The sequence below is a fragment of the Bubalus kerabau genome, chromosome 5, assembly GCF_029407905.1.
Source record: "Bubalus kerabau isolate K-KA32 ecotype Philippines breed swamp buffalo chromosome 5, PCC_UOA_SB_1v2, whole genome shotgun sequence".
NCBI lineage: Eukaryota > Metazoa > Chordata > Mammalia > Artiodactyla > Bovidae > Bubalus > Bubalus kerabau.
In genome coordinates this window covers 126,513,145-126,537,262 of record NC_073628.1, presented here as the reverse complement: position 1 = coordinate 126,537,262, position 24,118 = coordinate 126,513,145, and the positions used below count along the sequence as shown (strand labels likewise).

At 37.9% G+C, this 24,118-nt stretch overlaps 1 protein-coding gene across 1 annotated transcript in view; it reads right to left on the bottom strand.

Annotated features, from left to right (window-relative positions):
- INTS7 (integrator complex subunit 7) overlaps positions 1-24,118 on the bottom strand; it is an 88,523-nt gene that overhangs the window by 38,498 nt on the left and 25,907 nt on the right. The window contains exons 3-7 of the mRNA XM_055583023.1: positions 23,848-23,994; positions 22,382-22,519; positions 15,313-15,359; positions 10,812-11,011; positions 10,089-10,211 (exon numbers count right to left, since the gene is read on the bottom strand). Coding sequence (XP_055438998.1) covers positions 10,089-10,211; positions 10,812-11,011; positions 15,313-15,359; positions 22,382-22,519; positions 23,848-23,994 — 655 coding nt within the window. The remainder of the gene's footprint in view (positions 1-10,088; positions 10,212-10,811; positions 11,012-15,312; positions 15,360-22,381; positions 22,520-23,847; positions 23,995-24,118) is intronic.

Genomic DNA, 24,118 nt, shown 5'->3' with positions numbered 1-24,118 from the left:
CCGGGCATTTGGAATATGAGATGCAGCAGATTTTTAACTGGAAGACTTGCATTAGAATTCTGGCTCTGCCACTTACCATCTCCGTGATCTGAGCCAATTATTGAAATCTTTGAGTCTCAACTTCTTTGTCTGTAAAATGGGGGTAAAGATTTACACAGAATTTATATATCTCTGGAAAAACATATAAGAAATTAGACACTGGTTGCCACCGGGCAAAGGAGCTGACTGGATGGCAGAAAGGTGGGAAATACTTTACTATATATATAGCCTTTTGCTACTGCTGTGTGCTGTGCTCAGTCATGTCTGACTCTTTGCAACCCCATGGACTGTAGCCTGCCAGGCTCCTCTGTCCGTGAGATTCTCCAGGCAAAAAACTGAATGAGTTGCCATTTTTCCCCAGGGGATCTTGCAGACCCAGGGATCAATCTTGCGTTTCCTGCGTCTCCTACACTGGCAGGTAAATTCTTTATCACTAGCCACCTGGGAAGTCCAGATAGCCTTTTAGAGCATCTGAATTTTGACACATGAGTGTATTGGCATTAAAAGAAAGGAAGTGAAATTTAAAATATAAGGAGGTGACATATATCATCTGTAAGATCAAACAGCTACCAAGAGACAAAAGAGCCCTCACAACCTCTTTAAGCTACTGTGCTGGAGAGCAACTGAGCTCAGGTAAGTGGGCTCAATTGTTAGAGGATGTACCGGCTGAGGTTAAGGGAAGCCCTCAGAGAGGCAGAGAGTAAATGCAAGAAAGCACGTAGACGGAACTCAACTCAAAAACTTCAACTCTGAGGAAAGGGAGCAGTGAAGAATCTCGAGAAGCTGCAGTTCAGAGAGTGGGAAAAGCAAGTGAGGACAGTGAGGCCCAAAGAAGCCAGAGACGGGAGAGGCTGACGGTGTCATACGGACCCAAAGGAAAGAGGGGCAAGGCAGAAAAAGGCTCTGGGTTTAGCATTAAGAAGAACACTGGTGATCTTTTAAGTAACTAAGCAAAGGAGTAAGGGGACAGAATTATATCCAAGTGTGTTACTGACAGAGTAGGGGATGAAGAAATACAAGCAGACAGAGATGCTTTTTTGAAGTTCAAAAGAAAGCTTTTTTTAAAAACGGTGATTGTTATTAGGTAAATTACAGTTATAACTTATTTATTCAAATACTGAGACCACTTCCACTTATCCACTTTTTATTGCCTTAACTGGTTTGCCTTGTACTGTTTGTATCTAGGAATAAAATTCTCAATCAAATAGCCCCAGAGGCTATGTCCTGTATTTACAAAAATTCAAAATTATATATTATGACATGCTCTATGTATAAGAGAACGATTAACCTTTTGGGATAATCAAGAAGGTAAGAGAGACATGTTATGTAAGATGATACTAAAAGTTTTAAAGAACAAAAAATTATCATTTAAAAAATTGAACAAAACATTAGAAAATCTTATTAGAATTATTTACAACGTCATCTTCTAATTAGTGTCACTTTGCACAGTACTGGATTTCTAAAAGGCTCTCTGTAATGACATACTGGTCTTAAAGGTCCAATTAATTCAAAGTAGTAATTAACTGAGCTCATCAAAGCTCCCTAGAGATAGCACATCAGTCATATTTCAATGATAAACTCTGGTAAAGTCTCTGTTTCAAGGATGTTACCTATTAAACATTGTTCTTACCAGGACTGTTATTCATACCAACCAAAAGGAAAAATCTGATTCTTCAAATGAAGGCCCCTTTCTCACACACCACCGCTGTTACTGTCACTGACTATCTGGTCTGGATTTCTCTCTCTCTAGGCTGGTTTAACTCACTGCTCAACTGAGGCTCTGTCCTGATTTACTGTTTTCTGGGTCAGCTCCTAAGTGGGGGCTTCTCCTCTACTCTGGTATGGGACTGGCCACCAGGGATGTGTTCTAGAAAGGCATGGCAGTTTATAATCCTTAAAGAGACATGCCACATGAAAAATACTCTGTGAAGGGGATTAAGAGGTACAAACTTCCAGTCATTAAAAAAAAAAAGTCATGGCATGTGAGGTACAGCATAAGAAATCTGGTGAATATACTACAGTAACCCTGAATGAGGACAAATGGTTATCAGATTTATCGTGATGATCCTTTCATAAAGTATTTAAATGTTGAATCACTGGGATACATTTGAAACTAACATAACATTGCATGTCAACTACACTTCAATTAAAAATGCATGTACTGTGTCAAAGACACTGCTGTCGTTCAGTCGCTCAGTTGTGTCCCACTCTTTGCAACCCTGCGGGCTGCAGCACGCCAGGCTTCCCCGTCCTCCCCTCCCTCCCCATCATATGTGCAGTCCATGGGGTTGCAAAGAGTGGGGCACAACTGAGCAACTAACACTTTCACTCTTCACATGGCAGAGATTAACACAATATTGTAAAGCGAATTACCCTCCAATTAAAAATAAAATTTTTAAAAATCCAAAGAAAAATATAAACATGTGAAAAACTATCTTTGTTCCTATGAAATTATTTTTGACAACCTTAACAAGAATACACTATTCTTGGGCCTTGATTTTAAGCTCTTCCTTCCTTCAGGTTTTTAAAACATTCAGAATGAAGGTACTTCTTTTAAAGCTGGAATATTTGATTACAGGTGGAAATTATAATACCTACCAACACACCAGTAAAAGTAGCCATAGAACAGAATAAATTTGCATTGGAAATACCAAAACTCAAAAATCAAGCTTTTTTGAGAGCTTGGTATTTCAAGAGCTAAGACTGGCTATGAGGAAGAAAAGAAGGAAAGACTGAAGAAAGAAGAGGGAGACCTAGAAGAAAAATAATTATTTTTGGTGACTAAGAGCAAAATTCAAATTTGAAATCAACAAGCTATTACACTGTAAAGATTAAATCATTAGAACATTCTCCTGCTGTATTTTAATATTTTCAAAAAATACACCACACTTTGAAAAAAATGATCGTTTGATCATATCCATTTAATTAAAATCAGGTTTCAGGAAAAAATTCTTTGTGGGAGAGACAAATATTCAAAAATACATATTTTCAATTAAAAACAACTAATGAAAAAAGCCACAAGAAAGAGATAAATCAGAACAAAAAACTCCAGAGAACATGGGGTATACTGAAGAAATACTAGTAAGCTGTGAAATCAACAAAACAGTTAACACTTAAGTGACCATTCGTGTGGTTGTGAAATTCAATGGAAATATTATGAAAAAACTTACTACAAAAAAGAAATTACATAGTATTAAAAAAAAAACAGTAACTGGTATTTACATTCCAGATTATCTTAACACAAAAGAGAAGGGGAGGGAATGAAGGGGAGTAGAAAAGAGTACTTAAGCCTGCCAAAATTTGCAACATATCAACCACCATACTTTTCATTCTGAATAGAGATACACAAGTTCTTACATTAATATATTAAGTATAGAGGTAGGCAGAGTAAGAATAATGTTTAATTACCATGTCAAAGTCTCTTTAATTCACTAGAGAATAAACAAAGAAAACCTGATCAAAATAACAAAGCAAAGTAATGAAACAAAAGACACAAAAAGGACACGTTATAAACAGTCTAAAATAAGAGGAAGGAAGTTACATCAAGAGCTGTAAATAAGTCATGTTATACTACTAAAAAAGATTCAGATTAAGTCCAAAGATGTAAATCTGACTATACAGATTTCATATGGTTTTATACTGAAATAAATGTTAATAATATATAACATCAATACATAATACATATATATTATATAACTATATTATCTAATATATTACATTATATAGAAAATATACCTTCTTTTCAAATTCCATGAACTGTTTATAAAAAGTGACCCTACACTGGGCTGCAAAGAAACTTTAAAAATTAGGAATTAATAATGGACATGAGTTCGAGTAAACTCTGGGAGTTGGTGATGGACAGGGAGGCCTGGCGTGCTGCAGTCCATGGGGTCGCAGAGTCGGACACAACTGAGCGACTGAACTGAACAAGAGGTTAGCAACAACAAAAATTCCATCAACAAATATAAAAAGCTTATCACTTTAAAAACAGAAACTTCCAGTTATAAGAAAAGTAAATACTAGGGGTATAACGCACACCATGGTGACTGCAGCTAGCGCCGCTGCGTGACACACAGGAAAACTGTTAGAGGAAATCCTAAGAGTTACCCTCACAAGCAAAAAAAAAGTTCTTTGTTTTTCTTTTTATCTATATGAGACAATGGATGTAAACCAAAACTAATTCCATTGCCAAAGGGGAAATCAAAACAGCTCTCAAGGAAATTAAAAGAACGAAATGATTTAAAATACAGTCAACCTTCAGTAGCTGCAGGGGTTCCAAGACCCTCTGCGCTGCTGTGGATACCAAAGTCTTCAGATGCTCAAGTCCCTTCTCTAAAGTGGTGTGTTTGCCTGTGCACATCTTCCCATACATTTTACATCATCTTTCGATTACCTACAATACCTAATACAATGTAAATGCTATGTGACTAGTTGCTGGCAAATTTGTAGGTGGCACGTTCAAGTTTTGCTTTTGGGGACTTTCTGGGATTTTTTTTCTTTCATACTTTTGAGTCTGGGGTTGGTTGAATCTGTAGATGTGGAACCTGAGGATATAACCAAAACCATGAGATACCTAGGAATACCATACAGAATATGTGCAAAATTTGTATGCTGAAAACTAAAAACCACTGATGAGAAACAGAGGAAGCTCTACATAAATGGAGAGATGTGCCGTGTTCATAGAAAACTCAGCACTATGAAGATGTCAACTCTCTCCAAATTGATCTGTAGATGCAAATGCCGATCAGAATCCTAGCAGACTTTTTGCAGAAACTGACAAATTGATTCAAGGCAAGGCAAGGAAAGGCAAAAGACCTACAACTTCCAAAATAAAGAAGAAATACAAAGGCTAGAGGACCCACACCACCTGATTTCAAGACATAGATTTCAAGCTACAGAAATCAGAACTGTGTGAACAGATTGGAATCCAGAAATAGATCTATACAGATAAGGTCAACTGATTTTCAACAAAGATGCTGAGGTAACTCAAAGAGAAAGCACAGTCTTTTCAACTAATTGTGCTGGAACACATGGCTATCCAAACACATCTTGATTTCTACCTTGCACCATATGTGATGAAAAGTCAAAGTGTTAGTCACTCAATCGTGTCTGACTCTTTGCGACCCCATGGACTGTAGCCTGCCAGGCTCATCTGTCCATGGAATTCTCCAGGCGAGAATGCTGGAGTGGGTAGCCATTCCCTTCTCCAGGGGACCCAGGGGATATTCCCGACACAGGGAACAAACCCAGGTCTGTTACACTGCACAACAGTCAACTCAAAACGGACTCAGATCAGATCAGTCGCTCAGTCGTGTCCGACTCTTTGCGACCCCATGAATCGCAGCACGCCAGGCCTCCCTGTCCCTCACCAACTCCCGGAGTTCACTCAGACTCACGTCCATCGAGTCAGTGATGCATATGAAACTTAAAACTATAAAATTTCTAGAAGAGAATATATGATAAAATCTTTGTGACTTTGGGTTAGGTAAAGACTTCCTAGATAAAACTCAAAAATAAATCCCCCAAAGGAATGAAAAATGATAAATTAGATTTCATGAAAACAAAAATCTTCAAAAAATACTTATTATATTAGAGATCCAGTTACAAAGGTGAAAACTTTAGGAGATGGATGATTGTGATAGTTGCACAAAAGTGTGAATGTACTTAGTGCCACTGAACTGTACAGTTAAATTCAGTTAAAATAGTAGGTTTTATATTATGTGACTTTTACCACAATAAAAAAATTTAAAAGGCACTGCATTAAAGGCACATACTGGCAGGAAATATTTGCAAAATATACATCTGATAAAGAATTTGTATCTAGAACATAGAGAGAACTCAGAAACAAGAAGAAAACTTTAAAAAAAAAAAAAAAGCATAAAAGATTAGAATACGCGCTTCACCAAAGAAGAGATCTGGTGATGACAAACCTAAAAGGTTGAACACGCTTGTCACTAGGGAAATGCAAATTAAAACCACAGTGGGATAGCACTACACAATTATTCAAAAGGCACAACTACAGAACCATACAATAGAAAGTGCAAGCAAGGATACAGAACCGCAACTCAGACACTGCCGGTGACTACGCCAAATGGTACAGCTATTCCAGGAAACAATTTGGCAGTTTCTTACAAAGTTAAACATACATTTACCACATAACCTGGAAATTCTACTTCTAGGTATATACTCAAATAATGTCCTATAAAGGTCTGTACGACAGGAATTTTATTTATAATAGAAAAAAAAAAACCTGGAAACAGTTTAAATGTCCATCAAGTTGTGAACAGATAAACTGTGGTTCATATACTGGGATACTGCTGCTGCTGCTAAGTTGCTTCAGTCGTGTCTGACTCTGTGTGACCCCACAGACAGCAGCTCACCAGGCTCCCTGGTCCCTGGGATTCTCCAGGCAAGAACACTGGAGTGGGCAGTAAAAAGGAATGAACTAACTATTCACGTAACAATATGGATGAATGATGTTAAGCATTATGCTAGGCCAAAGAAACCATACCCCAAAGGCTACATATTATATAAATCCATTTAGATTTTGGAAAGGCAAACTCACAGGGCTAGAAATCTGGTCAGTGGGAGTCAGGAGTTAGGCAAAAAACTGACTACAGAGGGGCCTGAAGAAACTTTTTGGAGTGACCTGAAAAATGTTCTGCATCACAACTGTGGTGGTGGGTAGACAACTGTATAGATTTATCGAAACTCAAACTGCATATCTAGAACTGGATACCTGGACAAGTTTCAGGGAGTAAATGACACCACAGTAAATCTGACTTTAAAAGTGTACTTCACGTTAATGGCAAAGGGAACACTAAAAGTTGCAATTTATGGAATGTGGCCAACCTGCACTGAGATGAAAATTAATAGCCTTAAGTGCTTCCATTATTAAACAGAAGAATAAAAATAAATGCACCAACCACTTGAAGCGTAAGAAAGCCATGCTGCTGACAAGTTTAATAAAGAAAAGGGAAACATAAACACAATAGTTAGAATAAAACAAAGATAAAATTTTAAATATAGACATACTACAAATTATAAAGGTTCTCCTTTTGTTGATACTAATGAATCTGCAAAAAAAATTACATGAAAAAAAATTATCAAGACTGATTCAAGAAGAGCTAGAAAACCTCAACAGGGTAACAACCATGTAAGGAATAGGAAATATTCTCAAAATGCTATCCCTGGAAGAAGGCCCAGGTTCAGACCGATTTATGACCCTTATAAAGCTATACCCTCAAGACAGAAAATTTTTATGTCAAAGCTCTTATCCATTTCAGAGCATGGAAAGGGCAACTATTTACACTGCATTTAGATTTTATTTACAGCTACTTACATAGTATTTACATTATATTAGGTATTATAAGTAATCTAGAGATTAAAGGTATATAGGAGGATATACATAGGTATATGCAAAAACTGCTTCATTTTATACAAAGAACTTGAGCATCTGAGGACTTTGGTATCCAGTAGGGAGTACTAGACCCAATCCCCTAATGCCATCAAGGAACATGGGAATAGCAATGAAAGGAAAAAAACATGCAGCCACATGGACGAATCTCATCAGTACAATGTTGAGCAAAAGCAGTAAACACAAAACTAAACAGTGTATTTTTAGGGAGGCATAGATGGTAAAACTATGAAGAGCAAAAAGTGACTATCACAAAAGTCAAGAGTGGTTTCCTTTGGGCGGTATTAAGGCTCTGATCAGGGAGAAGCATGTGAGAAGAGGAAGCAGGGTCCTGTGATTTTTGCAGTGTTCTATTTCTAACTGATGGGGACTACATGGGCTCTGACTTACAATTATTATTTAAACTATTAAATATACATTCTACAAGTGTGTGTGTGATTTATTCACAATAAGGAAAGAAATGAGATGGAATAATACAGTGCTTTCACTGGGTCTGGTTCCCTAAAGTGGCCGAGCACATTCTCTTCCTGTTTAGTAGGAAAAAAGCACCAGAGGACAGAGCTCTCTTAATTAAATTCTTAATTAAGCCCTCTTAAGAAGCTCTCTTAACCATATTAAGTCTCTCTGAATCCTAATTTGCTCATCTATTAAGTGCAAATACTAATAACTGTCCTCATCTCTTGGGATATTTGCAACTATCGATCATAATATATTAAAACATGTTTGGCTTAGATGCTCAGTTGTGTCTGACTTTTTGCGGCCTCATGGACTGTAGCCCGCCAGGCGTTTCTGTCCATGGGATTTTCCAGGCAAAAATACTGGAGTGGGTTGCCATTTCCTCCTTGGGGGGATCTTCCCAACCCAGGGATCGGACCCAGGTCTCCTGCATTGCAGGCGGATTCTTTACCAGCTGAGCCAGCAGGGAAGCCCAGGAATACTGAAGTGGGTAGCCATCCCTTCTCCAAAGGGATCTTCCCGACCCAGGGATTGAACCATCGTCTCTTATGTCTCCTGCACTGGCAGGCAGGTTCTGTACCACAAGCGCCACCTGGGAAGCCCACTGAGACATGTTTGCTGCTGCTAAGTCGTGTCAGTCGTGTCCGACTCTGTGCAACCCCATAGACGGCAGCCTGCAGCCCACCAGGCTTCCCTGTCCCTGGGATTCTCCAGGCAAGAACACTGGAGTGGGTTGCAATTTCCTTCTCCAATTCATGAAAGTGAAAAGTGAAAGTGAAGTCGCTCAGTCATGTCCGACTCCTAGTGACCCCATGGACTGCAGCCCACCAGGCTCCTCCGTCCATGGGATTTTCCAGGCAAGAGTACTGGAGTGGGTTGCCATTGCCTTCTCCGAGACATGTTTAGAAAATTGCAAAAAACAAACAAACAAAAAAAAGAGCAGCTCAGTTTTCATAATCTGAAATTCAGTGGTTTTTGTTACCCTGTAGCTATGATGATACCAAGAAATAATAAAATCCATGAAAATAAAGATTGAATTTAACAATTTTCCATTTCACTTTAAGCAGTATTTTTTAAAAAGTGGTGCATTATCAGTAATGGGTGAAAAAAAAAAAAGGGCTCTACCTTGAGAAAAATATTAAACATCAATGTAACCTAAGAAATGCTATAAAAGATGTAACATTAAAAGTCTAAAGATTGAGATCTTCTCTTGTATTAACAAAAGATAACTTAAGACTGTCTTTTCCTCTGTGTGAAAAGGAGAAATAAGCTTTACCTCTTCTCTAATAAATCATAGCCAGCACCAAAACTATTCTCCCTAAACTGAGTAAAGGAGACAGGAATAAAATAAACAACTTAACAGGGCTTCTCAACTAGCCATGGTGCTGCTATGGGACAATTAGAAAAGAAACTAAGAGATAAGTCTAATGAACTACAACAAATCTAAACATTAAAGGATATGAGCTTTTCAGTAACTAGGTAGTATCCCTGTATGGCGACACACCACAACTAGACTATGGTCATTTTCAAATACATGGAAAAAATGACTGCCTTGCATAAGAGGAACTAATAGTGTTATAGCTCAATTACACATCAAAAGCAAGAAAACAAACAAACATGCAGACTCAGTCAGAAAAAAAGATTTGTGGTTACCAGAGGCAGAGGGCAGTTGGATGAAGGCAGTCAAAGGCACAAACTTTCATTTATAAGATAGGTAAGTACTAGGGATATGATGTACAACATGGTTAATATAATTAACACTGTTGTAAGTTATATATGAAATTAGTTAAGAAAGTAAATCTAAAAAATTTTTTCTTTAATTTTGTGTCTATATGAGATAGACACAAATGGATGTTCACTAAACTTACTGAGATAATCACTTTACAATGTTCTAAGTTAAATCGTTCTGCTATATACCTTAAACTTACACAGTGCTGTGTGTCAATTATATTTCAATAAAACTGGGAAAAAAGTAAAGGGAAAATAATAAAGAATTTTTATATATTTACTTGGCCAGTTTTAACTTCTGCCATAAATATCAACAATACTCTTAGAAATCTTCTATATTCAAACACTTAAGATGACAAAAATAACACAAAAATGTAAAGTGAAATGTAATATGACAACATCATATTATTTTTCTATATAAAATAATGATGCTTGAAGTTCTACATACCTGAATGTTTTCTCTACTCCAAGTATGTGGTGTTTTATTGGCAAGTAATTTCAGATCTTGAATAGCAAGTCTCTTTACTGCTTTCCTAGGGTCATTCTTCAAATACTGCAATAAAAGCTGAATCTATAAAGGAAAGAAGTCACTCCATGAGTGACACCATCACTGACATTATCGTTAGGGATGCACTGTAGTTTCGTGAAACTTTCAGATTTGAGATAGGGCTCATTTCAAATTACAGCCCTGTCATTTATTCGCTATGTACCCATGTTCGGGCCTTTCTCCTCTTGTATAAAAATATACCTTCACTTAACTTGCAAGGTTCTAGCACAAGACCTGGCCTTAAGCACTCAACTCTTCCTTTTTCCACCCACCAACTCTATGCTCTGCCACGTACTCTCACCTCCACCTCATTTAATTTTTATAAGACTCCCAAGAATCAGCACTGAGAATACAACTCAAATCTTCCTCCCTACCACACCAACTCTATGCTGTGCTCTGTACCCTCACCGCCACCTCTTTTTTCACAAGACTCCCAAGAATCAATACTGTGAATACAAAGAGGGAAAAGAACAAGCAAAAGGAAATTAAACTGTGATCTTTCAAAGAAAGGGATCTCAATACTATCAAAACTTATGGGTTACTTACTTATTTTTTTTTAGCATATTAATACTTAAAAGGCAAGTTTACTGAAGAAAAAGGAAGTTTAAAGGAAACTGAAATTACCTGCTTAGGCGTATCAACCAGAGATGAAGCTGCAAGCAGAGTGAAAGTGTGCAGAGAGACAATCACCATTCTGGTGGAAGGATAGGCGGTGACCAGCTGCTGTAGCAGCTGACGCGCGCTGGACGCCAAGATGGCGTCGTGGTGCATGTGCTGCAGGATGGGGATCAACTTCAGCTTCAAGTCTACTGGCGTGGCTAGACCTGCACATGGGAAGAACGCTTAGAGATTTCTGACCCTCATCCTGGATAATACCTCACATTCAAAAGGGCTGATTCCATTAGCAAAATGACTATTTAAAAGCAAATAGCACACTCAATGGTTAGTCGCTCAGTCATGTCTGATTCTTTGCAATCCCAAGGACTGTAGCCCACGAGACTCCTCTGTCTATAGGATTTCTCCCGACAAGAATACTGGAGTGGGTTGCCATTCCCTTTTCCAGGGGATCTTCCTGACCCAGGGATAGAACCCACTGGAGTGGGCCCTCCAGTATTGCCATGCCCTCTGCCAGGGGATCTTCCCAACCTAGGGGCTGAACTCAGGTCTCCTGCAGTGCAGGCGGATTTTCTACTGCCTGAGCCACCAGGGAAGCCTGCCCTGATTCCTACCCTGTGCTCTTCTCCCTTTCTCTCTGTACCTCCTGAGAGTGAAAGTGAAAGTGGCTCAGTGGTGTCCCAACTCTTTGCGACTCCATTGACTATACAGTCAGTGGAATTCTCCAGGCCAGACTACTGGAGTGGGTAGCCTTTCCCTTCTCCAGGGGATCTTCCCAACCCAGAGATCCAACCCAGGTCTCCGACACTGCAGGCGGATTCTTTACCAGCTGAGCCATAAGGGAAGCCCAAGAATACTGGAGTCGGTAGCCTATCCCTTCTCCAGGGGATCTTCCTGACCCAGGAATTGAACCAGGGTCTCCTGCATTGCAGGTGGATTATTTACCAACTAAGCTATCAGGGAAATCCTATACCTCCTAATTCCTGTTTATATACTTTAATTTTGTGTAGATAAAACTAAAGGAACAAAAACACATTGCAGGTGAATTCTTTACCACCTGAGCCACCAGGAAGTCCACGTAGTACACTAGTATTATGTTTAAATTTATATTATGCTTATATAGTATGCTTATGTAATACTATATTAGAGGTAATCAAGTTCAATACTTTTTTCCAAAAGTACTTATCTTGATTTGGGGGTGATTATTAAATTACAGGCTGATAGTAGAAAATATCCTTAAAAGGCACAGTAGAAAGCAGTCATATTTGCTGCCTCTTTCTTCCCACAGCATACCAAAACATATACATATTCATGAACATATATACACATGCATATACACAAACTCAATGGTGATAACCTGTTATATTTACAATTTTAATTATCTCCTTCAACACTAAGTCAAGATCAGGATGTGAACAGACTATGTATGGAGCAGTTGCAAAGTTCTCTGAACTTTGTGTAGCATTGCCTTTCTTTACAGCATCCACAGCTGGAATTTCATTGAGAACTGATTCCAAAGCATCTTTTCTTGTCAACACTGGAACTAAATAAACAGAAAGTCTTTGCTTCTACAGCATGGCTTAACAGTGATAGTAAACAAAACACTTTCAATCATAATGTCCTACTTATATGCCAAAAGCTAATTTATCTCTGCTGATGAGTGCTTTTTGCCACAGTGAATAACTGTTAGTGTGGATACATGACATTTCAACATCCAACAGTGGCTTACACCAACTGACTCCCTTACTGTTTGGCCGCTCTTCAAATTTAGCCAAAGCAGAGCACCCCCAGGAGATGGGAGAGAGAAGAATGTCAGAGTATTTACTTCCTGGTTTTCTCTGTGCAGGGTCAGATCAGGCCTGTGTTATGGCTGTTTTGATCCTTAAGTTACTGAATGCATTTGCAAGACCATTCTATCTTTGAACTCTTTCTCAATGGCTTTTGCTTTTTCACTCTTCCTGGTTTTTGTCCTTCCTCTGGCTGTCCTTTCTCAATCTCTTTGTATTCTCCTCTTTTATCCACACTTTAATTTCTGATATTCCTTGGGGTTGCTAATAAATTATCTTCTTCTCCTATGTACTTTCCCTGAGTGAGCTGATATAATCCCATGGCTTCTGCAATCAGCTATTTGCTTTTAAAGACTGCATCCCCTCTCATTCCTACCCCCTGAATTTCAGATGCATATGTCCCATTACCTTCTGGTCATCACCAATGGGATATCTCAGAAGTACTTTATGCTTAACAGGGCCCAAAGAGAATTTCTGATATTTACTATGAAACTGCCTGTGCAAAACTTTCCCCATTTCAAAATATGACAACCCCATCATCACAGCTTCTCAGACCCTGGAGTCTTTCCTGATTCTCTTATTTCTCTCACATTCACAACCAAATTTATTAACAAATCTTGTTGGTTTCTATCTTCAAAATATAAACCAAATCTGACAGTCTTTCCACCTCCACTGCTGTCATACTGGTTCATTTCTACCACTATCTCCTGACCGGATCATTGTAAAGTTTCCTAAGTATTGTCTCTACTTAAGAGCTTCCCCACAGCAGACTCCTGTCTCATATCCCTCCCTTCTCCTCTGCAAGCCTATTCTCAGTCCAGCAGTCAGAGGATTCATTGTGTTTACAGACACCTTTACTGAAGGTTTTGTTGTTGTTTAATTGCTAAGTCATGTTTAGGGAGACTCAAAATTTTACTTCGCAAAAACACAAGCAGCTTAAAATTTAAGGATATTTATTCCTCAAACTCACCTGCCACTTCTGTATGTTGGGCTCCAATCTTCCTCTACCTTGCCCCCATTTCTATGCTGTGCTTAGTTGCTCAGTTATGTCTAACTCTTTGCGACTCCATAGACTTTAGCCCGCTAGCCTCCTCTGTCCAAGGAGATTCTCCAGGCAAGAATACTGGAGTGGGCCCTCCACTATTGCCATGCCCTCTGCCAAGGGATCTTCCCAACCTGGGGACTGAACCCAGGTCTCCCACACTGCAGGTGGATTCTCTACCATCTGAGCCACCAGGGAAGCCCACCCCCATTCCTACCCCATTGCTTTTCTCCCTTTCTCTCTGTACCTCCTAATTCCTATTTATTTACTTTAATTTTGTATAGATAAAACTAAAGAAACAAAAATGAATCTTAAATATGTACAGTAATAGATTTCTATATATGCCTGTATCTATATTCATATATACACACCACTCAAGTTATACAGAATCCTCCAGCATCCTAGGAGGCTTACCTGTATAGCTTTCATCAACTCCCTTGCTATCTACCCTGTCTGTGCGGAGAGCCCCAGCAGATGGGAAGTTCAGGTCAGGTCAGGGTATTTATTCCTTGGCTCCTCTACAGGGTCACATCAAGTCGCATCCCCCTGAAGGTCAGTATTCCAAAGTGGCCTTCTGGATGTGACTCCAGGTTCTGATAAGCACTCCCTCCCCTGCAGCTCAGACAGTGCAGGACAACATCATCTTCTCTAGTTTACTCTGCCCACATCTTTGTAAATGGCTCCTTCATTAAACCCTATTTGAATTACTGCAATTCAAGTGTGACATGTTTCCTGCTGAGATGCTGTCTGATACAGCAGGTGTTCAGCAAAAACCTGCTCAATGCATGAGTGATGCTGCTTCTAATGAGAGCTTTCTGCAGGGCAGAAATTTTCTGCCTTTTTCTGGAGGTAGAGGGGGAAGACAAAGGAATAAAGGGAAACCGGAGAGAGCTCAATCACTATATCTTGGTCTCCAACTAAGTGATCTTACTATGGCTCCATTTCCTTTTCCATAAAAGAAGAGTATTACCTATTCAAGTCTGCCAAATTACACAATACAAAGACACACCATTTAGAAAAATACAAAAGAAGTCGTGTTCTCTAGAGTTGTGCAATGCTGTAACCCCAGAGCTTACTTTTATGACTATTATGAGAGTAAATGGGATAATACATGGGAAGCACAGTATGGAAGATGAGATTAGAATAAGGCTTTGTAGGCTACAGTAAGCAATTTGGATTTGGGTTTAGTCGCAGTTGGAAGATACTGGAGGCATATTAGCAGAGTGAAGAGAGTCCCTGAGTTTTCCCCCAGGTCAGAATATTTTCCCCCTAAAAATATGCATTTCTTACTCAAGTATCACTTGATCAGAAGTCTTCCTTGATCAAAAGATATAAAACAGAAACATCTCCCCTTCCATCCTGCCATGGACTCTAGGGACTATCCTTACCTCACCTTTCTTCCATAGCACCTGGTATGTCATAAATTGGCTCATCTATTGCTACCACCCCTTCCACCATTAGAATGCAGGTTACCCGAGGGCAAGGACTCTGCTTTGTGTAGTATTGCATCCTAAGCTCCTAGAATAGTTCTGACATTTAGAAGACACTTAATAAACATTATTTGGATGAATAAATGAATGAATAGTGACTAGCACACAGTAAGTAATTAATGAATGTTAGCAGCTATTTTTAGTATAAATACCATTAAGTCACTTCGTAACACCAAATGAAGAATACATACCTTGAATCATTTCACTGATTTTGTTACAGATTCCTACAGCAAAATCCCTTAGGAAAGAGAAAACAGTATAATCTTTAAAACCAAAAAAATTAAATTTGCTTAAGTCTTCTAAGGACTTATATAGAACACAGTGAGCTCAGGAGAAATGCAATATTCCAATCATAACTAATATTCCTAAGGTCAGGTGCTGGGGATGGGGAAAGAAATGCAACCAAAACCAAAACTCCACAAAGCAAGTGGGCTTATGCCAACACTGTCCCCACATGATCTTCAAGGAAAGATGCTCTGATTTATGAGTACTGTTGCAATTTCATTACTGAATGACATTGTCTGAAATACTCAAGGTCACTATCTCAGTCTACAGTGTTTTAGGACACACTTTTAATTAAGAAAAGCTTTTGACACGCAAGCTAATCATTTATATAAACAATAAAATACACAATAAAATAATAAAATAAAACAATATACAATAAAACAATAAAATATAAACAATAAAATAAAATAAAATATTCTGAATTTTAGAAAAACAGAGTAAGTATGAAGTAGTAGAAACGCAGTGGGAAATATGGGTAGAGCCAAATTATTTAAAAGTGGCCATTTTTAGATTAAAGACCTAAATGTAAGACCAGATACCATAAAACTCCTAGAGGAAAACAGGCAGAATGCTCTTTGACATAAATTGCAGTAATATCTTTTTGGAGCTGTCTGCCAGCAAGATGGAAATAAAAACAAAAATAAACAATGAGACCTAATTAAACATAAAAGCTTTTGCACAGCAGAGGAGACCATAAGCAAAACACAAAGACAACCTACAGAATGGGAGAAAACACAAACGATGCAACTGACAACAGATAAACCTTCAAAATACACAAGCAGCTCATACAGCTCAATATCGAAAAACAAAAAACTCAATAAAAAAAAGTGGGCAGAACATCTAAATAGACATTTCTCCAAAGAAGAAAGAAGACATACAGATGGCCAAAAGGCACATGAAAAGATGCCCCTCATCACTAATTATTAGAAGTGCAAAGCAAAACTATAATACAATGAGGTATCACCCCACACCAGTCAGAACAGCCATTTATCAAAAAGTCTACAAATAATAAATTCTGGAGAAGGTGTGGAGGAAAGGGAACCCACCTACGAGGTTAGTGGGAAGGTAAACTGGTGCAGCTACTCTGGAAACCAGTACGGAGGTTCCCTAAAAAACTAAAACCAGAGCTACCGTATGATCCTGCGATCCCCGCACTGGGCACACACTCGGAGAAAAACATAATTTGAACAGATACATGCACCTCAGTGTTGACTGCGGCACTATTTACAATAGCCAAGCCATGGAAGCAACCTAAACATCCATCAAGAGATGAATGGACGAAGAAGACGTGGTATATACATACAATGGAACATAACTCAGCCACAAAAAGAAGAAATAATACCATGTGCAGCAACATGGATGAACCCAGAGATTATCATACCCAATGAAATAAGCCAGATTAGGAAAGACAAACATCTTATGATATCCCTTATACGTGGAATCAAAAAAAAAATGATAGAAATGAACTTATTTACAAAACAGAGATAGACCCACAGATATAGAAAACAGATTTGTAGTCACCAAGGGAAAGGGGGGGAGGAGGGATAAATTAGAAGTTAGGGATTAATATACACACACCACTAAATATAAACTAGACAACCAATAGGACCTACTATACAGCACAGGGAACTATGTTCAATATTTTATAATAACCTATATGGGAAAAGAATATAAAAAAGATATATATATAAAAATTTATATATATATAAAAATTGAATACTCTGCTGTATACCTAAAAATAACATTGTTAAATATACTTCAATTAAAATAAATAAAAAATTTTAAAAGTAGCCATTTTCAAAATATTATATATCTGAAAAGTATTTTCTAAGGTGTTGCTTTTGAGTCTGTTGTAACTGAAATAACACTGAATGTTGCAAAAGTTATCAGTAACATGAATGCTTGGGATAAAACTATATAATATGTAAGGAAAGATGATACAGGTAACATGATCAAACTTGGTTCTTTCAGTCATGATTCATGACACATAAGGCATGAAATACTTTCACTCTGCAGTTCAATGGATGTCTATATAAAATATTTTCTGCCATTAAGATATTATTTTAACATTCTCTGACAAAATAAAAAGCACATATAAATTACACAGCGGCTGTCTGCAGGGTAAGCACCACGCAATCCTTAGAGTTATGAGATGAACTAGCCATTTTTTCATGAAACTCCATAACTATTCAGAAATGGCTATTTGCAGATATCTTCTAAAAAGATAAATAAAGCAAGCATGTAACTTAAAGAACAATAACTGGGTAAATTTTTTGCCAATCATAGCTTCTAAACAAAAACTAGCACTTCAGAAAACTTGTATCTGTCACCATGAGCTTGACAGCTTAATACTTAAAGCCTTTCCTGATGAGATCAGTGGTGATAACAACAAATATGATCCTTTGATATTTAACAACAAATTTGATATTTTACAATGGAAAGGGCCAACATCTGGTAGACCTGCATTAACAGAGTGAACCAATATTTCCCAAAAGACCAATGTCTAAGTTATAAAACCACACATAGGTAAGGGATGCCAACAGATTTCAATGTAATAGTACATGTTCACTGATATGGTTTTAGAGTTCACATTGCAACTAACTTTTATGAACCAACAATTTTCTGGTTCTGTTAGAGATCAAGGAAAAATATCCATAATTACCTACAAATCTTTAAAAATACTCCTCTCTTTTTCAACTATGTATCTGTGTGAGGCTGGCATTTTTTCGTATACTTTAACCAAAACAACACATTGCAAAAGAAATGGTAAATGCAGAACCAGATGTGACAATCCAGCTCGACATTAAAGAGATTTGTCAAAATGTAAAAAACAACGTCCCTCTTCCCACAAAATTGATTTTTGTTTTGGAAAAATATTTTCATAAAGATATTTTTGTGTCAACACATTAGGAATTTGTTATTCTTTAAATGAATTAATAATATATTTTAAGTTTAGGCATTTTCATCTCTAATACAGTAAATACCAATCGATGTAATCTATATAAACAAAAAAAGCTCTTTGAGGACGTCAATAATGCCAAAGAGTGTAAAGAGATTCTGATACCAAATAGTTTGAAAATTACTGCTCTGATATCAGCCTTATATTCAGTAAGAAAAAGTAAGCTCTAAATGTCTTTTGGGTACAAGGCAAGAGGTGTATTAGGTATCTATAGATGACCTGTTCAATTTCAGAGCGCTCTTGTATTTGTTATTCCTTCTGCTTGGAATATCCTTCCTCCAGATGGCTGCCTCTTCTTCAGGACTGTTTCAGCTCAAATGCCACCTCTTCTGGGAGGCTATCCCCGATCACTCTACCTAAGGAGCTTACTTAGGTCATCATCGTAATGATAAAACTACTTTATTTTTCTGTAACATTAATGAGCAGCTGAAACTATTGTGGGTTTACATAGCAACAGAGCATTCATCTTTTCCACTCCTGTATGCCTGGTGCTTGGAATAGAGTTTGGACATAATGGATATTCACTAAGTATGTCTTAACTAACTAAATAATAACTTTTTTAAAAAATGCAAAGTTTAAAAATTTGTTACGGGCCTCTAGGGTCAATCAACTGCAAATTTGAAGCCTGGAGTTTTCCTTTTTTTTGGTCTAATAATATTTTTAAAACTCTTAATGTCAGCATTAAAAACACGTTAAGAATATATAGTCTCATTCGCTGAGACTGAAGAATAATCTGATTCTCCAGCTTCCTCCCACCCCAAGTGCACATCTGACAACACCGGTCGCACGTTCCTGCACCATCACTGTCAGCTGGTACCCAGGAGCAGTTACCCTTTCCGATGCTGTGCACAGTCCAGTCCACCAGTGACCACTAGAGGTCACCACTCTGCTTGACAATGCCTCCAGGTTCCTGAAGTCATTGGGGTTTGCAATTCCTCCTCTGGGACTCGCTCTTAACAATTAAAACCTTTCTGGTGGCACAGCGGTCAAGAATCCGCCTGCCAATGCAGGAAATGCAAAAGAAACAGGTTCAATCCCTGGGTCAGGAAAATCCCTTAGAGAAGGAACTGGCAACCTGCTCCAGTATTCTTGCCTGGAAAATTTCATGGACAGAAGAGCCTGGCGGGCTATAGTCCATGGGGTCACAAAGAGCTGGCCACAACTGAGCAAGCACACCCTCAGAACAAGTTACCTGTGGTTATGGTAGCAGACAGGTAGAAACAGGATTAAATCAATTTTTAAAGCTTTTTTTTGGTCAACTACTCTAAGATCCCAAACTAATAAAGATAGTAAGATAAAAATCCATCTGTACTGGTTGAGATATCTGATCTCAAACCAGGTCATCATTTCTGAGGGAAGTGCATGCATTTGTGTATGTGTGCGTGGTTGTTCAGTCGTGTCTGACTCTTTGTGACCCCATGGATTGCAGCCCACCAGGCTCCTCTGTCCATGGAACTTCCCATGGTAAATGCTAATCTGGAAAAGGTGTATTTTCTTGATTTTCACTCTCTAATACATTCTGCTAAGTACTTCAGACTTAACTATTGCACTAATTTGGTATGTTTAAACGTCACAAATCACAAGTATACCATATTGAAGCCTGGTATATTAAAAACTGCTTCTATATAAACTGTTAAATGTTTACTGGTCATCAATTCTATAAATGAAGAATCATGTTGTTCCTATGTTCAGATCAGATCAGTCGCTCAGTCGTGTCCGACTCTTTGCGACCCCATGAATCACAGCACGCCAGGCCTCCCGGTCCATCACCAACTCCCGGAGTTCACCCAGACTCACGTCCATCGAGTCAGCGATGCCATCCAGCCATCTCATCCTCTGTCGTCCCCTTCTCCTCCTGCCCCCAATCCCTCCCAGCATCAGAGTCTTTTCCAGTGAGTCAACTCTTCACATGAGGTGGCCAAAGTACTGGAGTTTCAGCTTTGGCATCATTCCTTCCAAAGAAATCCCAGGGCTAATCTTCAGAATGGACTGGTTGGATCTCCTTGCAGTCCAAGGGACTCTCAAGAGTCTTCTCCAACACCACAGTTCAAAAGCATCAATTCTGCAGCACTCAGCCTTCTTCACAGTCCAACTCTCACATCCATACATGACCACAGGAAAAACCATAGCCTTCACTATGTTACTTAGTCTTAACCTTTTCCAAGATAGATCAGAAATTCCACAGCTGATAAAATTAGCTTCTGATAATAACACATGAGAAAAACTGAGACAAAAATGATTTTCGTAAGCACATTCTAATACTAAACCACAAATTTATCATCTATATTTAGAAAACTATTTTTAGAGCTACTCCAAGGACACACTTAATTGGACAGATTTAAAGTACTCACACCTTGACAGTGTGATAAATATTCATCAGATATAACTCTTAACCAATAAAAGTAATTTTTAAAAAGTTCTTGCAATACCCATGACTCTCAGTAAGAAAAAAAATGCCAATTTTCAAAAGCACAAATAGGGATCATCTTTACTTAGATATTTCTCTTCCTCAATTACTGTCACACCTACTACTTTCAATCAGTAAATAAAGACTACACAGTTTACGTTCTCTAATCTCCTTTTCCAATGAATAATCCTGGAATTCTGAAGGTTTGATAAGAGCAGTTGAAGAGATGAATGAGCATATAATTAAACTATAAAGATCGTTGCTGCTGCTAAGTTGCTTCAGTCGTGTCCGACTCTGTGCGACCCCATAGACGGCAGCCCACCAGGCTCCCCTGTCCCTGGGATTCTCCAGGAAAGAACACTGGAGTGGGTTGCCATTTCCTTCTCCAATGCAGGAAAGTGAAAAGTGAAAGTGAAGTCGCTCAGCCGTGTCCGACTCTTCGCGACCCCATGGACTGCAGCCTACCAGGCTCCTCCGTCCATGGGATTTTCCAGGCAAGAGTACTGGAGTGGGGTGCCATTGCCTTCTCCTAACTATTTCAAGTCTTATCCAAATTTAGCAGAGGCTCTTAATATAAATGCTATTTTTACATTAAAAAATTCATTAGTCACCTGATTATAAAACCAAAATTTGCTCCTAGCAGGATATTCAGAAATTTGTAAAAAAGAAAATAAAAATAAGATAATATCTTCACTCAGAGACAATATTTCAATACATATCCTAAATACTTGCTTTTCAAATAAATCTGTAATATCATATAACCTATTATGTAACCTGTTTTCAAATATATTTCTAAAATAAATCAGTTATAAAAGCTGACATAGTATTTCACTGTATAATCCTATTTATCTTACTGGCACACTCGTTGGAATTTGTTACTAATTTTTTTTGTTATTATAACCCTATAACTAGCATCCTTGCAAGTAAGTATGAGTACACACTGATGATTCCTTAGGATAAATTCTTATAAGTGGATTTTCTAGGTCCAAGGGATGTACAAAATACATATTACCAAAATGCCCTCCAGAAAGCAGTGTTATTTTCACATCATCAGTCAGTAAAAGAAATAGTATTATTTTTTAGAGAGGATAATCCAGTAAGTCAAACACATTAATAAAACTATGGCCAATGTTTCATCAAAAAATAATATATATATGGAGAGAGAAATACTATTTTATAAGATAATAGATTATGATACCCCTAAGAAGTTAAAATTGGTTTCAATTCCAGTTATTATCTCTGTCAAACTGCAGACTTGAGAAGATAGTAAGAAAAGAATAACTCAGTATTAGGACAGTATAGGTTTGGGGAAGACACCTCAATGGACAAAGCTTCTGCTTCCCAATGAAGCCTTCCCCAACTATTCTAATCTCAGGCTGATCCTGTCCTTCTGGGAACTTTAATTTCATTTACAGTTAATGCCAACATCTGTACTTAACTCTTCTGTTTTATGGATTAAGTCCTGTTTTCCCAACATGATAGAAACACCCTTGGAAAATACATCTTGCCGTTTACATTTTTCTATATCCCTTAGTGTTTACATATATAAATGAGCTATTCTTTCAAAACCTCTTCTTGGGGAGCCAAACTATAAAAGGCCTAGACTTACTTCGACTGTGCAGAGAAGTTAGCGGCAGCAAAAACAGCAGCTTCAACTTCTACATTATCATGTGAATCCAGACTCTGCCGAATACTATGATGAGCATTCTTCCTCTCAGGAATTATTGATGCCAGACTTCCCAACATCCTACGCAAACAGAGAAACCCAAAAAGAATGGAAATACAGTAAGTTCAAGGTCAGAAATGGAAGAAACAGGCAAAGCTTACCAAAACTAAAGTTTGTAGGCCAGTCCATAAATCTCAGGTTAATGACATATCAATTTTAGAAATTAGTGACTCAAATTCTGTAAACATTTTTCCATACTTCAACATGTAAGAAAAATTAACATGGTTAATTTAACACAAGCAAAAATTTAAAAAAAAATCACCTTGAAGTACATGCCAAGTACCAAAGAGAGTCCAGGAAAACAAACTTTTGAATTATTAAAGCATCAAAATGCCAATTTTCCAATGTTGTATAAAGAAGTCCATTTTAGCAAAGTATTAAGAGTCCAATATTTTTACTATTAAGCAAACCCACAAAGTAAAAATGTAAGACTTCCCAGTCTTTTTTCCACATCAGTAATTACTTGTATCATGATTTTCAAATCTCTCAACATCAGGAGAAGCAGAGGATGTCCCCTGGAGCTCATATCAGAATAGAGAAAGGTATAGATTAGGAAAGTGAATTTCAAAAATCCAAAGTTTACACATACTAATTTCATAGATGACAGACCTAAAAAGAGGATATGGTTCAAGCTGGTTTTAAGGCTTACGAAATGAAATTCTACCAAAATTTTTTTAATGCCAAGAAAGAAAAGGAAATGCTGAAGAAACTAAGGTGGTTGTACCTGGCATTCTCCAAGGAGTCGAGATATAAATTATCATATATAAAAATGAGCACATAACCAAAAATGAATACAGAAAACGGACATGAAACAGGAAGAACAAGGTCAGAAAGGTAAAAGTTCAAAATAAGCATGAGGCTTCCCTGGTGGCTCAGAGGTTAAAGCGTCTGCCTGCAGTGCGTGAGACCCAGGTTCAATCCCTGGGTTGGGAAGATCCCCTGGAAAAGGAAATGGCAACCCACTCCAGTATTCTTGCCTGGGAAATCCCATGGATGGAGGAGCTTGGTAGGCTACAGTCCACGGGGGTCACAAAGAGTCGGACATGACTGAGCAACTTCACTTTCTTTCTTTCTTTCAAACCATACTTACATTTGAGTTAACAGATCAGAACATCTACCTACAAAAGGAGTGTCTGAAACATAAGTTACCAAAACTGTATCACAGACGGTTAGCTCTAAAGCATTTACAGATTGGGATGGTTACCATATTTTCTCATTGACTCTTACTAGGAAAAACAAAAATGAATTCTTAATATTCAGAATAACAGAAGTAAATGTACGGCCTTTTGGGGGTATAGAAATACAACTCAAACAATCTTGTGGTGACTCAGTGGCGTAACAGAATATACCGGAGTGTGATGGCTCTTGCAACAGGGTCATTACTATGAATCACAGAGAAAATTCTCTTCACAAACTCATCCACATTTAGGATCTTCTCCAAATGCTTCTCACTTTGTTGGGTAACTTTAAGAACACAAAGCCTCAGGAAATTGTTTCTAGGAAGAACCACAGATAAAATGAATTAGACCACTTTAGGAAAGTAATATTTAATTAGGAATCAAAGCAACACAAATGATATTAATAAATTTTAGCAACAGGCCAATGTTTTTCAATCTTAAC